Here is a 14,635-nt window from a genome sequence, read left to right on the forward strand (position 1 = left end):
CATTATACAATTTACTGTCCTCGATAATAAAATTAGCCGGTTAACCGGTCTTGATCTGCTTCGTTATCGTGCCGCTTTCCTTTTTTTTTTTTTTTGACATTATTCATGTAACGCGGAGTTTTTCGAAGCGTAATGAATTTCCTTATCGTGCGGAACCGCGTCACGGACGCGCGTATCAGACTCGTAGCATTCCAGCATGTAACGACTGTATTTATTCTGCAAAACCTTCGAATGGTATAGGCGTACAAAAGAATATGAATATTGATTACCACAGGATAGAATGCCTTCAGAATACTTTCGATCTCGTGTATTGCAATTCCATATAACAAACGCAAATGAAGCAACGTTATTCATATATAAAATACTGACTCTCTAAAATAATACTAAAGAATCAAAGATATCTGTATTAATTATAACTACCAATCTAATGCATTCATTATTTACGAACGATCCAGTTAATTAGACAAAAAGTTCGCGGCGATTAACGAAGAGAGATAAAAATATGAGAGATGAATCCTGAGAGTCTCGAGTGCGAGGATATTAAGGTCATGTAAGCAAGAAAACGTTCTAACTTTCCTTTCGAAATCTTATCTTCTTCTAGCGTATGACGCGTGAATCGGTCAGTAGCTCCCGAAATAGGACAAAAAATTACCACAAGAAAGGCCGAATAAGCGAGAAAGGGAAAGGAGACAAAACTTGAGGGTATTCCTAGCGCGACAGCTCGCCAGCCACCGAGCGAACTAATTAGCATAATTCGCCCAAAGAGAGCAACTGGGATCGACCGAATGATCAATGAACCGTACGTGCGGTAGCTCTTCCCTAATAAGCTACCATGTTTTCCCGTGGATGTAGCTCGTAAACGAAACTAGCAGGACGGTAATCCGATGCTGAGGCGTCAAACACACACGGATGAGGGTGCGACGCGAAGGAAAACAGAAGTAAAGCTAGGAGAGGTCTCTCTCTCTCGAAAAGAATACAGAAAAGGAAGTAAAACAAAAGGCGAGGTCCCGTTAAAAATTAAATATGGTCGAGGTTTTTCCCCCGCCGTGCCGCCGCGCACGTTTTCTCGCGTCGTCGTTTAGCTCGCGTGCCGTTTGTTCAGGATTTCCAATACGCGCGAGCCTGAATAGAACGGAGGCGTCGGCGCGCGATTTCATTGCCGCGCGATATATCGACAAAGAACGCGAACTGACAGAGCAGACACACGACGTTGCAACAATATTTCCCCTTATGTCGCGTAAGAGGGAAACGCGCCGATGTTCTCTTCCGTGTGCCCCTCCCCACCCCCTCATGTTGGCCGCGACGTGCGTGTTTTCAGTATAACCCCCCCGTGAAAAGTATCACTGAGCTCGTGCTACGCACACAATTCTGTTTACCCGTCTAACGGGGAGTTACGTGGACGACCCGGTGTTAGGCGGAAGAAGGAAATGACGTTAGCCGCGTGAACTGCACGGGCGGCTAAAGTATACGGCGGCAACGGAGTTAAACTGTCGGCGATATCGCGTTGCAACGGATCTCCACTGTTGTCCGGCTGCCGTTTATGCGGCCGATTCCTTTTATATTCCTGGCTTACGAGCGTTGTAACTCGTTTTAACTTTTGCATCGTGTCGCCGATCCAGCGTACACGCGCAAATGTAAAATAGATATTATCACAATTATTGATGGGATTTTATTAACGGGATTTATTACGCAATTGCAAAATTAAAATTATTATGAAATTATTACACGTTACGTTACGTTATATTCGTGTTTATAATATAATTACATGTTATAATTAGTTTTATATACATTTATCACCAGATTAAAATTTATCAAAATGTGGGAATCATCGAGATAATGAAGTTACACGCTGGGAAATGATAGGACATTTTACGTACAGCGTTTTCTGTCCATGATATCGCGAGATCGTCTCGAAATCGCTCAAAGTAACCGATTTGACGCCGTAGCACGAAGGCGCGGAGGAAATATCGGTCCGGAGAGAAAAATTGCCCGGAAAAGAAAAATATCCTTACTTGTCGCTACGCCTTCGGAAAAGTTTCCCGTTCATTGAAAAACTTCGCGCACTCGTACGACGGCAATCTATCCGCCTACGATCTATCCGTATATAACGGATTTGTATTTTAAACTATTCCATTTCCTCTGCGCGTGCCATATGTTACGGAAATACGGTATCGATTCGGCACAGTGCGATATTCAATGTGCATGATCCCTCGATATTTCTCGTTTCTTCCGCGAGGAAACAGTGCGTCATATTCAATCACACTTTTACTTACTCTATAGGCAATCTCGATCTCTTTTGTCCAGAACCCTTTTACTGTTCTAGGATTTCGAAAAAATCTAGGAAAGTTCAAGGTTGCCTTTTTCCACAACTCTGCCGTACCATGGTTATTAATTTGATAAAAATTTAAGTTTGAGCAGTGAGATTTAAAAGTAAATTGGACTCGTGCCAAAAAGGATCTAAATTGCCCACAGAAGGTTAATTCCGGATATTCTAAATGGTTCTTGAATAATTCCACTCCGTATTCAAACGTGTCGGGTTTGAGCGAGTGATCCTTTATTTAATTATCAGCCTCTTGATTTCACAAAATTTAAAGCTTACTAAAGCATACCGCATTAACCATGTTCCCTTGCGACAGATACGCCTCCGCAATGACCTTCAAGATCCAATCGTGGGTCGACCGACTTCTATCCATAGAAATTTTCAAGGAAAATTGAATTACATTACATTTTTTTTTCTTTTCTTTTTAGTAAAGAAAAGCAAAGTATAAAAATTATATGTATTACGTCTATCTCCACAAAAATCTGTAAACATATGTTCATTTTTAAAGATTTTTCGAACCGCTTTAAATAAATGAATGAAAAAAACTGGTCAGTCGCGAGATACCCAATGATTGTGTCAATAAGATGTTTCTCACATTATACCGTGAAGGAATAAAGCGCATGTTTTCTTCAATCACTACTTGTCCAAGCACAAAATTTCTCCAATTTCACATTCTGTCGAAAACATACGCATATTCGTCATACAGCGGAAAAACTCTTATAGGAGGCACCTCAATTCGAGACGTTAGTCCGAATAGTCCATTGCGGTCTGTCTCTTCCCCCTCCCCCCCGCTACCCCTCTCTCTTTCTCTCTTTCGGATCTATTACACTCTACTGCACTCACTTGCGATGTCGGGCGATCCGGGATGTCGAAGCCCATCCACTTGTCACGACGTGGTATGGAGCAATCATGGAGCACCTTTACGGGGGTGGTCGCGCGCAGCCGACGACGATAACACGGCGGGAGGGAGGGAGAGAGGTTAGGAAGAGGGGTGCCGCGATCACTCGCGCACCTGTCCAAGTTCGCCGCGCCGACCGATTTTGGCGGTATATGCGTCGCGAAGGGGGACACGAGAAACGGCGTTTGTTCCGGCGTAGGTCACACAACCTCGCGAGATCACTCGCGTACGACGAGGATCCCCCGTCGACCGTTGCCGAACACACACACGCGCCACACGCGGGGGAACGCTCATCCGCGACGACGGTCGACACCCGCGGCGCGAACTTGCCAGCGATTTGAAGTGCGCTGCGAGTGCCGCGACATGCTCGATCAGCGCGCGCGCGCGCGCGCGCGCCCAACCAAACGGGCGACCGAGCGAATACGGCGGTGATGAGTACAACGGGAAGAAATGGGGAAAGAGAGAAAGGGAGAAAGGAAGAAAGGGGAGCGGAGATAAAGATAGAGAATGAGGAAGGAGAAAGAGAGAAAGAGGGGGAAAGAAGAAGAGAGAGAGAGGAGAGAGAGAGAGAGAGAGAAATTCGGTGACGATGCGTGGGCGCGCGGCAGACGATTTAAAAACGCGACGTTCTCGACGACGACGGCTCGAAGTCGTCACGACGACTGGCGTAGCCGACGACAGAGAGCGACACGACAGCCCCCGACGGCCGGGTCCGACGCATGCGTCCTCGCCACCCCGTGCCCAACCCTATTTTCCCAGAGGCGGTCACCCTCTCGCATATAGCCGGTCGCCTCTGCCTTTTTACCCTCCATCTCGTTCCGCGTTACTACCCTGTCGTCCGACAGATCTCCGGGAGGGTAGATTCTTCGCGTTTTCGCGTCGCGAAGGTGAACGCACAGTGCGACGATAATATACCATATGTGTAAAAGTCACCCTGGCGACTTGTTTGCCTGATAATCCGCTCGCAAACTGTCTGCAATCGCCTTCCCTTATTGTCCTCTTTGTTGTAATTATATTCCTAAGTTTCGTTTTGTCGGAAATGCGTCGTCCGTGTGGGGCAATCGTATTACGTGAGCCGAAGGGTTGGCACTACGGTCGAACTTAAGGGGTGCTTACCCCATTTAATGACACAAGTCAACGCGAGTATCGTTTCGTTTTTGTTACTAATTGAATATCGAGGAAGACAGAACACTTGTGTCGACTTGTGTCGTTAAATGGAAAGTGTCCAGCGTCAGTCTTACGACTCGTTCTTTTGGAAGCTCGTTATCGTAATTCTTTCACGTCCATTTTCACCAATGTATATATAGATTAACTTTAATCTTGATTTAACTTACTTTTATTATTAGAATTAAAAAACGATAGAGTAAGTTAAATCGGGATTAAAGTCAATTTACATTGGTGGAAATTGACATTATTATCCACTAATTATTGTCAAATATTCTTTTTGATTAAATTTTTCTTTTTAGAGAACTCATCGCTGGTACGTCACTTGTATTGTTCATCATTAAACATATTGGAAATAAAACAAAATTAAAATGGAGAAATAAAAAGCATTCTAAAACTCATTGCTACGGTTAAATCCACTTAAAATGCGGAATAAATATTTGAGAGACAAAGAAAGGATTTTATTAGTCAATATTAGCCAAAATTTTCATGTTACATCTTTTATATGCTCGATTGGAAGTACTAGCTTATCGTATGAAAATTTAATATAAAAGGATGTTTGAATGTATACTTTGTTACTATATAACTGCGGAATTTGATTCCGATTGACCGTAAATCGCAAGATCGCGCGCTCTCAAAATTCAACTTTCATTAACCGCGCATTGTAATTTACGCCTGGACAAGCAGAAGTTAATTGGCAGCGGAACAAGCCGATCGAATCGTCAATAATTGACAGTGCATTGTGATTGAAATTGTGAAATTTAAAATCAAATATTCATCTCTCATCTCTTTCATTTTGTCAGATTTTTTTAAAAATTGAATTACACAATTTACATTAGAGAAATTAAATAAAATAACTTCGACATATGAAAAAAAAGACTGTGTTCTAGAAGCAAATTCCGCTGATTCTCCAATTTTTCTTGTGAGACTAGTCGAGTCGTATCGAGAAATGTATCACACAGTTTGCGACATTAATTGCGTGAAAAGAGGCAAGAGAAAAGCGACAGGATAAAAAAAATTTGATTACTCTCTCTTGCGCAATCATTTCCCTTTCTGCCATTATTGTTGTTACAACACAAAATTACGCAAACGAAAATAATGAACGCGGACAATCGAGTTTTCGGAATATCGGTCGAAGATTTAACGAGATTTGACAAGCTTTAATGAGAAACAACGTACGGAGAAGTCTCGGACTGGAGCTGTGTCGGTTGCATCAATCACAAAGGCTTCATATTTTTTTAACTGAAAGGAGAATGATTGCCGAGCACGTTTGATGTTCTAAAGTATGGCATGCTTCGCCGATGGCAGCCGCAAAGCTTTATAGCGTCGGATTAAAGCGTGTAATACGAGCGCGGCTTACTCGATATCGGACACGGTACTTAGATATATTATTTCCACTGTCATTAATTACACAACTTTGTACGCGAGACAGCTCAGCTTAGCGTGCGTATTCGAATATTAGCCGTTCATATGCGCATTAATTTTCTTTACAAAAAAAACAGATGGATCGAAAAATAATAATAGAAAATCTACATATTCTAACATTCTGAAAATTATAATTTTTTAAATAATTGTACACAATTATAAAATTTATAAAATTTTAACAGAAAATATTATTAGATACAAAGACGTACGTTTTGACCAAAAATGTTGACTCATTTCTCTCCCATTTAAGCTTTTTAACCCTTTGCATTTAATATGACAGTAATATGATAGTGAGATGCCGTAATGAGTAATAAAAGACTAGCGATTCTCTTTGATAAAATGTATAATTATTTCATTTCTCGTAGTTTCATAGTGATCAGAAATGAGTTCTATGCAGCGATAAGACTGGAAAATTACGAATATATGTGGTAAGAAAAGAGAATGCAAAATTAGACGGCACGAGAGACTATCGCCTAAATAGGAACGTCCGAATACGCATGATCTGACATCACTTGCATTATTACGAGAAAACGAAAGAGAGAATGATATATATATATAGACGGAATATATTATTCCTGTTCTTTGAACTATTTCCTTAAAGCTTGGAGACCGATCTCGCGCGCTGAACGCAAAAAAAAATTACATATGAATACCATTAATATTCAATGCAGGGACGTTGAATGTCTTCTCGTTTACTCAACTTTTCAACGAATATCCTAATGTAAGTAAAAGACGTTTAAAATAGCGAAGGCAAGGTTTATTTCGTGCTTTGACTATATTTCGAGATAAGAAATTGTTATACTTTTTTATTGAAAGAAAAATTGAATTTTAGTTGTAACTTTTATTGTATATAAACATTATAATTTTAAGTTTATTGCACAGTTATTACATGCAATATCGATCTGCAATTATTATTCTCCTTAAATCGTTTTTCACAACTACAATTTTTTATATAGTGTAACAAATTTTGCAGAAATAAAGCGTAATTAAATTCTTAAGTATATGTTCTATTTCTTTGTTAGCTTCTTAATTTGATATGAATAATAGATCTGGCTGAAATGTCACAACGATCTAATTATCGAAGGCGCTACGTGAATAGATTTTGCACGCGCGTATTGTCAGTTGTTTGTTCTGTACTCAAATCACCCTCAAGGGGGTTTTCGGGAGACAATTAATTTCGAAATGTCAATGTTTCGTTGTGTAAATTCTCGCGGTGAAAATAAGGATATACGTGTTAGAAAGCTGAAGCCGAAATGGAAAGTAAATATTAATACAAAATGTATGGATTCGACGTAAGACACTGCACAGATGCCTTTAAAAAATAAAAGTTTCACGAAAAATTGTTCTTTCAATAATATTTATTCGGAAAACTCTTGCTTTACCTTTTTCGCGAAGAATTTGTCTAATGGTGAAGAGAGTACGTTTCATCTTTATATAACGAATGTTACAGCGCAATGAAACAAGACGCGAGGGTTGTTTGGTTGCACAAGCAAACGCCATTACACGACGAATAGAATTTCAGATACGCTCAATGGTACACCGGAGTATAATTTGTTTGCGTTGCACAACCCGAGGGTTACGGTCGTTGCGCTACACGACAAAATCTATATATTAATTTTCCTTTTAATTCTATATGTAAGGCATATATAAAATCCATTATAAAAGGCAGTTCATATATAATATTAGTAACAGATTGATCGTGTCTACGTGAAATATATCGCTCATTTGCTACAATAACGGCATAACTAAAAATTGTAATTTTTATAAAAAAAAGATAATTTTGGTGAGAATACGCTAAGCAAAAAATTAATGCTATTTTTATTTCTTTAAAATCAATAAATTAAATCGTTACACTCAAGTCACATTTAAAAATTATATTACAAAAATTTTAATGATTTATAATATTTCAACCAAAAAATATTTCTTTGAGTCATGTTATTTCTGTAGCAAAAAGGCAATGTAATATTATAAATTAAAAAAATGTCAATATTAAAATAAAACAAAGAAGATAGAAGGTAATGTTCATAAAAGTTATTTTATTCAAGCAAACATGAATTCTTTAGTTCTAGTCTCGGAAATTGTACTGATTGTTCGATCCATTTTGCTACGGTAAGTAATCTCTGTTCGTGAAAGAGCGGCGCCATTAATTGTAAGGATAAAGGTAATCCATTGCGAGAGAGCTTGATCGGGACATTGATCGCGGGCAAACCAGCCATATTTGCAGGTTGCGTACAATGATCCTGAATCAGACATTGTGTTTGATTGTCCAGCTGCACGAATTCGTCGTACCTTGGAGCCTCAGTCAATGTAGTCGGGGTCAGCAGAAGATCTATATTGTTATTCCACAGAACGTCGAAGTCCTGGGCAATTAATCTACGCATCTTCATCGCTTTAACATAATATTTCTCATAATTTTCCGCCAAAAGAAAATAATTTCCGACTAGTATGCGATCCTTGACTACGTCATTGAAGCCTTCCGATCTGGTTCTCTTATACAATTCATGTGCCGAGCTCCACTCGTCGGCTCTATGACCGTATTCTATGCCGTCGTAACAGGCCAAATTACTAGCTACGTCGCATCTATTTAAAACAGAATAACATACTATCGAGTAATCGGTGTGAGGTAGCGACACTGGAACAACACTGGCTCCTGCATCTTCTAGAAGACGAGAGATCTTCTCCCAACATTCCACAATTTCATCACTTATGCCTTGTACCCCATACTCCTTTGGTATCCCAATCCTAAGATTACTAACGTCTATCGTTTTGGATAAGTTAATTGGAACATATTCTCTTTGTACAGTAGTAGGATCTGCTTGATCGGGACCAGCTATGGCATTTAAAATTAATACAGCATCGTCTACTGTTCTCGTGAGGATACCAGGCACATCCATTGAATTCAGTAGAGGAATAAGACCGTAGCGCGATATCAAACCGTAAGTTGGTTTCAGTCCGACTAGACCGCAGTAGGATGCAGGATTGCGAGTAGAACCACCAGTGTCAGAGCCCAAGGCTGCGTAGCAGGTACCTGTGGCTACTGCCACTGCCGAGCCTCCACTACTGCCACCTAAGATGTATGTATTACATCCCCAAAAATTATTACCAAAACAGCTCCTAGACGATCAATGTTATTGTAAAACATTTGAATATTGCACAATATTACTTATTGTCCGAATGGTATATTGAGTTTATCTCAAAATGTCTAGAAGAAAATTGTGGAATATTATTGAGCATCTAGGGATCGCTTTATACATCTTTCAAAATAAGCTAGGTGAATAAGAAACAAAATACACTAGGCAATGACTAAAAATCTGCACCAATGTACCTGCTATGTGCCACGCATCTTTCCCATGCAGTTTCCTCTTGGTAATCTGTGATTCGTCAGACGAACCGCACGAATAGAATTGAGACAATACTTCCGAGCCCCACAGGTTCTTCGTCGGCCCGTAAATCGAGTCTACAGTACCGGAGCCCATGGCAAACTCGTCGAGATTAGTCTTGCCGATCAAGACGGCTCCCTGTGCCCTGAGCTTATCATAAACCGTGGCGTCATAACCTGGGGAAAAGTTGGCCAGCATCCGGGAAGCACAAGTCGTGGGTTTACCCCTGACGCAATAGTTGTCCTTAACGGCAATGGGAATACCGTCGAGTTGACCAAGTAACGAGTTCCTCCGTTGCCGCTCATCGGCGGCATTCGCTTGTTCTCCCGCAACATCGTTCGTCACGGTGATATAAGCGTTTAAAGGCTTGACGATTGAGGTCAGCTTAACAGACGCTTTACAGATCTCAGACGGTCGCACCGCGTTGCCACAGATCTCCCGACTAACTTCCTTGATCGGAGCAGATAACAGCTTGTTCATCGTCCATCCCGCGATCCGCGACATGCCCCTGCCATAACCTTTTGTCGCCGGTGATGAAAACATAACCTCAAATTCAATGGTTGATAGAAAATCGCATGTCTCGCCATCACCAGTATTCAACAGTCGATTCGTAGATCTTTGAATCGAATCGAATTTGTTTTGTATTCAAATAGTCGATAAATTGATTACTCGATTATTCGATTACTCGAAATGTTTCAAATGCGCTACAGAGCTTTTTCAGAACGTCAGATATGTATTATATCCAAAAGTGTTATCAAAATTATAAAAATTTTATAGATTATTTTATTATCATATTTGAGTATCTATATACAATATGACACTTTTGTTATTGGTTTAAAAGTTTTTTAATTTTCTGTTTACTCTTGATTGCTATGTAAAATCATGTTTTGTAGTATTCCCTTAAAAAAAGAATAAATCTAAGAAATGTAGTTTTTAAATTTTTATAATTTTCTAGCTGTAGTGAAATAGTAATTTTATAGCTAAAATAAAGAAAATTTTAAAACTCAATAATCTTATGAAAGCAGCTTGTGTGATTCGTGACAAAAAATAATATGTAAAAAATATTTTACATAACATGTGATACTTTAGCAAACATAATATTTTTATTACCTTTAAGGAGATTTTATAAGTCGTCTGTTTTACCGACATTTTTCATTAAACTAATCTTTTAATTGACTTTATAGAATCGCAAAACTCTTACAGAATTAAAGTATGCATCAAAATCTAGGGGAATACGGTCGAGTTAATATAAAAAACAAAAAAAAAAATTTTTTTTGGTACGTAGAGCTGTCACTTAATGACAATATTTGCTTAATATACAAAATCTGCAATATATATGTACAAAATAAAACCGTATTCCTTTAGGAATAACATATACGAACAATATTGTGCAATTCAAACTAAAATTAAAAGTCTAGAAAAAAGATTTGTTTCGTGAACTTTTTATAACTGCAAATTCAGATATAGATTAGAAAAAGAGCAGTCTGAATAACATTTCGTTTATTCTCGGTATAAAATCCAGTTTATCCAGATGATATATTGATACGTGTACTTTAATTCTGGAAAAGGATCGAATTAATAAAAGAAATACATACGAAATCTTGTTAATGATATGCATGAATGACTTTACCCCATATAGCACGGAATATTACAGTAATATCGCAGCAAAATTGCAATAATATATCAACAATATTACATATTACAGTAAAATATTACAGAAATATTATTGACATATTACACGTTTATAAATAACATTAAAATATTAGGTTATATTGTAGCGATATTACATTTTAAATAGCAATACGTTAGAATCACTGTGATATCACTCACATTAAATTAAGTAAGGGTTCATAATAAGTGTTAGTATGCTCTAAGCTGTAAGAAATTGATAAATCACAGACAAAAATGAGAAAAATAATTGATTGTAATTGATTAATTTCTTACGGTTTAAAGCTTATTCCAGCTATTTTTAAACTCAACCTAATATCAAAATATCATTAATGAGTACATTCACGTTTACCTTTGGCTGGTATTCATAGTCAAATCTTATTAAAAAATTGTCTCAAGTTGGCTGATGGCATCTTAAAACAGTACTTAAAATGATTTTAAATATAAGAGCCGACTCTAAATACCGGTCTTTAATCAGGTTTAATGACATCGATAGTATTTAAATTTTAAATTACATTTTTCAAGAAAATGAAGTGGCTGATTGGCCAGGCTAACAACCGATATTACTAAATCCGATTAAGGATAATGTGTAAACGTAATTATTAACATTAAGACGTTATTACATTACTTTATTATTTTATAATTTATAAATATTTTTAAAAAATTATAAATATTTAAAAAAATATAACAAAATAAAAAATAAAAAAATAATATTACAAAAATACTAGTAAATATTACAGTAATACATTTGTGATATATCATCATTATATTACTGTGATCCATTTCGGTAGACATTTTAATATTGTAGTAATATTTGTGTAATATTTCTGAAATATTTATACTACATTTTACTGTAATATTGTAATGGGAGAACAATATTTTTGTGATATTACCATAATATTCCGTGCTATGTGGGTATCAAAATAATCTAGACTCAAAAAATATTGTGGTATTTATATTCTAAGAATGATGTATAATAATACAGATACAATAATAATATAATATATTTTATAAAATAATATCATAATACACACCATTTAACAATAGATATAAAAAAATGTTAACATTTATAATCCATTAAAAATAAGTTTGAGGTTGTGTGTTTAAATTTCTAAAGACAAAATCGTAATAAATGTAAAAAGTAGCATTGATGCTAAACCTCTGCAGAAATTAAAAAATAATAGAGGTATTGTCCTCAACAATCTTCAACAATTCCAAGAAAGATTATTTAGCTGCTTCCTCCTGAAAATTCTCCGTCTCAGCTTTAGCAAACGATTCCCTATGCTGCTCCTCAGTTTGCTTCTGCTCATCAATTTCATCTGGAAAAAAAACAAATATATTATGAAATTTATCAGGATTAAAAGAATCAAATTTACCATCTGAGGTCAATCCCGGATTGTCAGTTTGCTGGCTTTTGTATAAGCATCTACTACATTCGTTTTCTTTGCAATTTTGCACTGCTTTCTTCATGAAATTGTGCATATAATGCGTAAGACAATTGTTTGGTAACTTGAACGGTTGCGTTATACGGATCATATAATGCTCATGATGATTAGCGAGCAGCATACAATCAGTGCATAAGTCATAATTTACACATTGTATGCATTTAAAGCGAAAACCATGTACACATTTCTTACACATGTTACATGTCACATCGGAATGTAGTATTTCTTTTATCTTCAACATGTCTATCGTGTCTTGCTTTGGTTGCAGCAAAATGTAGAATATATAGAGGTTTGTCTTGCCAATAGGCATCTCATTTAAAGCAATTCCAAATTCATAATTGGTATCTACAGTAATAATATCATTGTCTTTATCTACAAAAAACAAGTTGAATAATTACAATCAGCACACTCTGACTACTAACGTTTAAAGAATTCTTATTGCATTATAACAACTTTATTTGTTTACATTATCAAAGCTGTAAAATTATATATATATGTATACATAAAATTTTACAGCTTTAATAATGTAAATAAACAAAGTTGTTATATATATATATATATATATATATTCATGATGTAAGAATAATGTATTCTTTCTTCATAGACATCTTTACCTTCAATACTCAACTGCTAAAAAAACAGAAAAATCTCAATTTGATTTCTTTCTGTTATGTTAAATAAAACATTTTACGAGACAGTACAAAGAATTAGAATTTAGACAGGGTTGGGAACTAACGAGTTACTTGTAACGAAGTTACAGTTACAATTAATAATAACTTTTTTTGGTAACTAATAACTTAACTTCGTTACTTTTTTCCATTTGTAACTGTAATTTAACGCAGTTGCATTTTTGGGGCAATTAATAACTATAATTTTGATAGTTACTTTAATAGTTACTTTTTTGGAACATGCGCTAAAATTTTTAATCAACAATCGGAAAAAGTCGAGTTCACACAAGAGGAATTGTATCAATTCTTAAAATCGAATAATTCCAGTATTAATATGCTAAATAATTACACTGAAATTAAGAAACTTTTTATTAAATATAAGACAGGCATTCCGAGTTCTGCATCTGTGGAATATATGTTTAGCATCAGTGGCTCTATAATGACGCCACAAAGAGGTTTTTTTACGATGATATATTTGAATATCAAATTCTATAAAATTAAATTTTATAAAAATTTTTATGAAAATTTTGTAACAAAAAAAAAAATGAATTAATGGATGACAGCCAATGTATCGTTATATTTTATTTAATTCTGATAACAGTGATATACGATTTAGAGTTTTATCTTTACAAAGTTCTCATTTAGTGTACATAAAATAACTTGTTAAAGCACATAATTAAGCACATAATATACAACAGTTAGTAAAGTATAAAATGTAAGATTCTTATTTCTTATATTTAAAATAATGTACAATTATTTAAGAAAAAAGTAACTGAAAAGTAACGACTCGTTATTTTTTTAGTAACTGTAACTGTAACGAGTTGCTTTTCAAAATCGATAACTTGTAACTGTAATTAGTTACTTTTTCAAAGAAAAAAACTGTAACTGTAACTAGTTACGTTTACAAAGTAACTTTTCCAACCCTGAATTTAGATAATACAGAAGTTTGATAGAAATATTGATTATTTACGTCAACAAACTTCACTAGTGTTTCCACGAAAAAAAAATACCAAAAGATATCATAAAATATCAATAAAAGACTCACCTTTCCAGGTGACGATAAATTTTTCGTCATTCAAATTTTGGAATATGATCGGCAGTCTCTTACAGAAATTATTGAAATCCGTTTCATAAATATCGACCCTACGCACTTCTATCACATTGGATGGCTCGATTGCGTGATTGTTCACAAGGTATACTTTCAGGCACTTAGTAGAGCTCATCGTTACTTATACTTTGGTTAACACTAAAGTAACAAAGTTCTGACAGAAAACGTCCAAAGTGTTGTTCGATGTGCAACTGTTCCGCCTTATTACTGTTCTTTTTCGACTGTGATTCAGTACGTTATCAAAAGTTGTGCATTAATATGCGATCCTGTATATGTTATCAGACAAGCAATTGATATTGGGATTGAATTGAAATGTAAACAATTAGGAACAAAACAAATATTCTTTAACTTTGTTTTGAATGATAAAATTCCAATTCAATCTCAATCTCAATCTCTAGTCTGACATGGCTTTAAGATTGTCATAAGTTTGTTTTTAGATACAATTTTGTTAACTACAAAGATTATTTTTATTTAATTATTAATTTAAGAATTTTAAGAAAATCTTAAATACAACATTAAACTATAAATATCATCCTTTCGTATAAAACTTTTGGCTGCT

General features: G+C 35.9%; 2 protein-coding genes and 1 pseudogene across 3 annotated transcripts in view; all 3 read right to left on the reverse strand.

Moving 5' to 3' along the window:
* The window catches only part of LOC114255469, a 25,427-nt pseudogene extending 22,228 nt beyond the window's left edge, over positions 1 to 3,199 (reverse strand).
* LOC105829403 (glutamyl-tRNA(Gln) amidotransferase subunit A, mitochondrial) overlaps positions 1 to 10,028 on the reverse strand; it is a 16,557-nt gene extending 6,529 nt beyond the window's left edge. The window contains exons 1-2 of the mRNA XM_012668187.3: positions 9,133 to 10,028; positions 3,164 to 8,874 (exon numbers count right to left, since the gene is read on the reverse strand). Of these exons, the coding sequence (XP_012523641.2) occupies positions 7,844 to 8,874; positions 9,133 to 9,730 (1,629 nt within the window). The 5' untranslated portion in view covers positions 9,731 to 10,028 and the 3' untranslated portion in view covers positions 3,164 to 7,843. The remainder of the gene's footprint in view (positions 1 to 3,163; positions 8,875 to 9,132) is intronic.
* Positions 10,029 to 11,954: 1,926 nt separating this feature from the next.
* LOC118644509 (sequestosome-1-like) lies at positions 11,955 to 14,329 on the reverse strand. 2 transcript variants are annotated; one of them, XM_036283165.1, is made up of 3 exons: positions 14,014 to 14,329; positions 12,493 to 12,672; positions 11,955 to 12,174 (listed from the first exon to the last, which is right to left on the reverse strand). In XM_036283165.1, exons 1-3 carry the CDS (start codon positions 14,189 to 14,191, stop codon positions 12,080 to 12,082), a joined length of 453 nt encoding a protein of 150 aa, XP_036139058.1. In that variant the 5' UTR covers positions 14,192 to 14,329; the 3' UTR covers positions 11,955 to 12,079. The 2 variants fall into 2 exon arrangements, with proteins under 2 accessions (XP_036139058.1, XP_036139057.1); XM_036283164.1 differs by having other exon boundaries at positions 11,958 to 12,174; positions 12,232 to 12,672; positions 14,014 to 14,328.
* Positions 14,330 to 14,635: the final 306 nt, after the last annotated feature.

This window comes from Monomorium pharaonis, chromosome 2, assembly GCF_013373865.1.
Source record: "Monomorium pharaonis isolate MP-MQ-018 chromosome 2, ASM1337386v2, whole genome shotgun sequence".
NCBI lineage: Eukaryota > Metazoa > Arthropoda > Insecta > Hymenoptera > Formicidae > Monomorium > Monomorium pharaonis.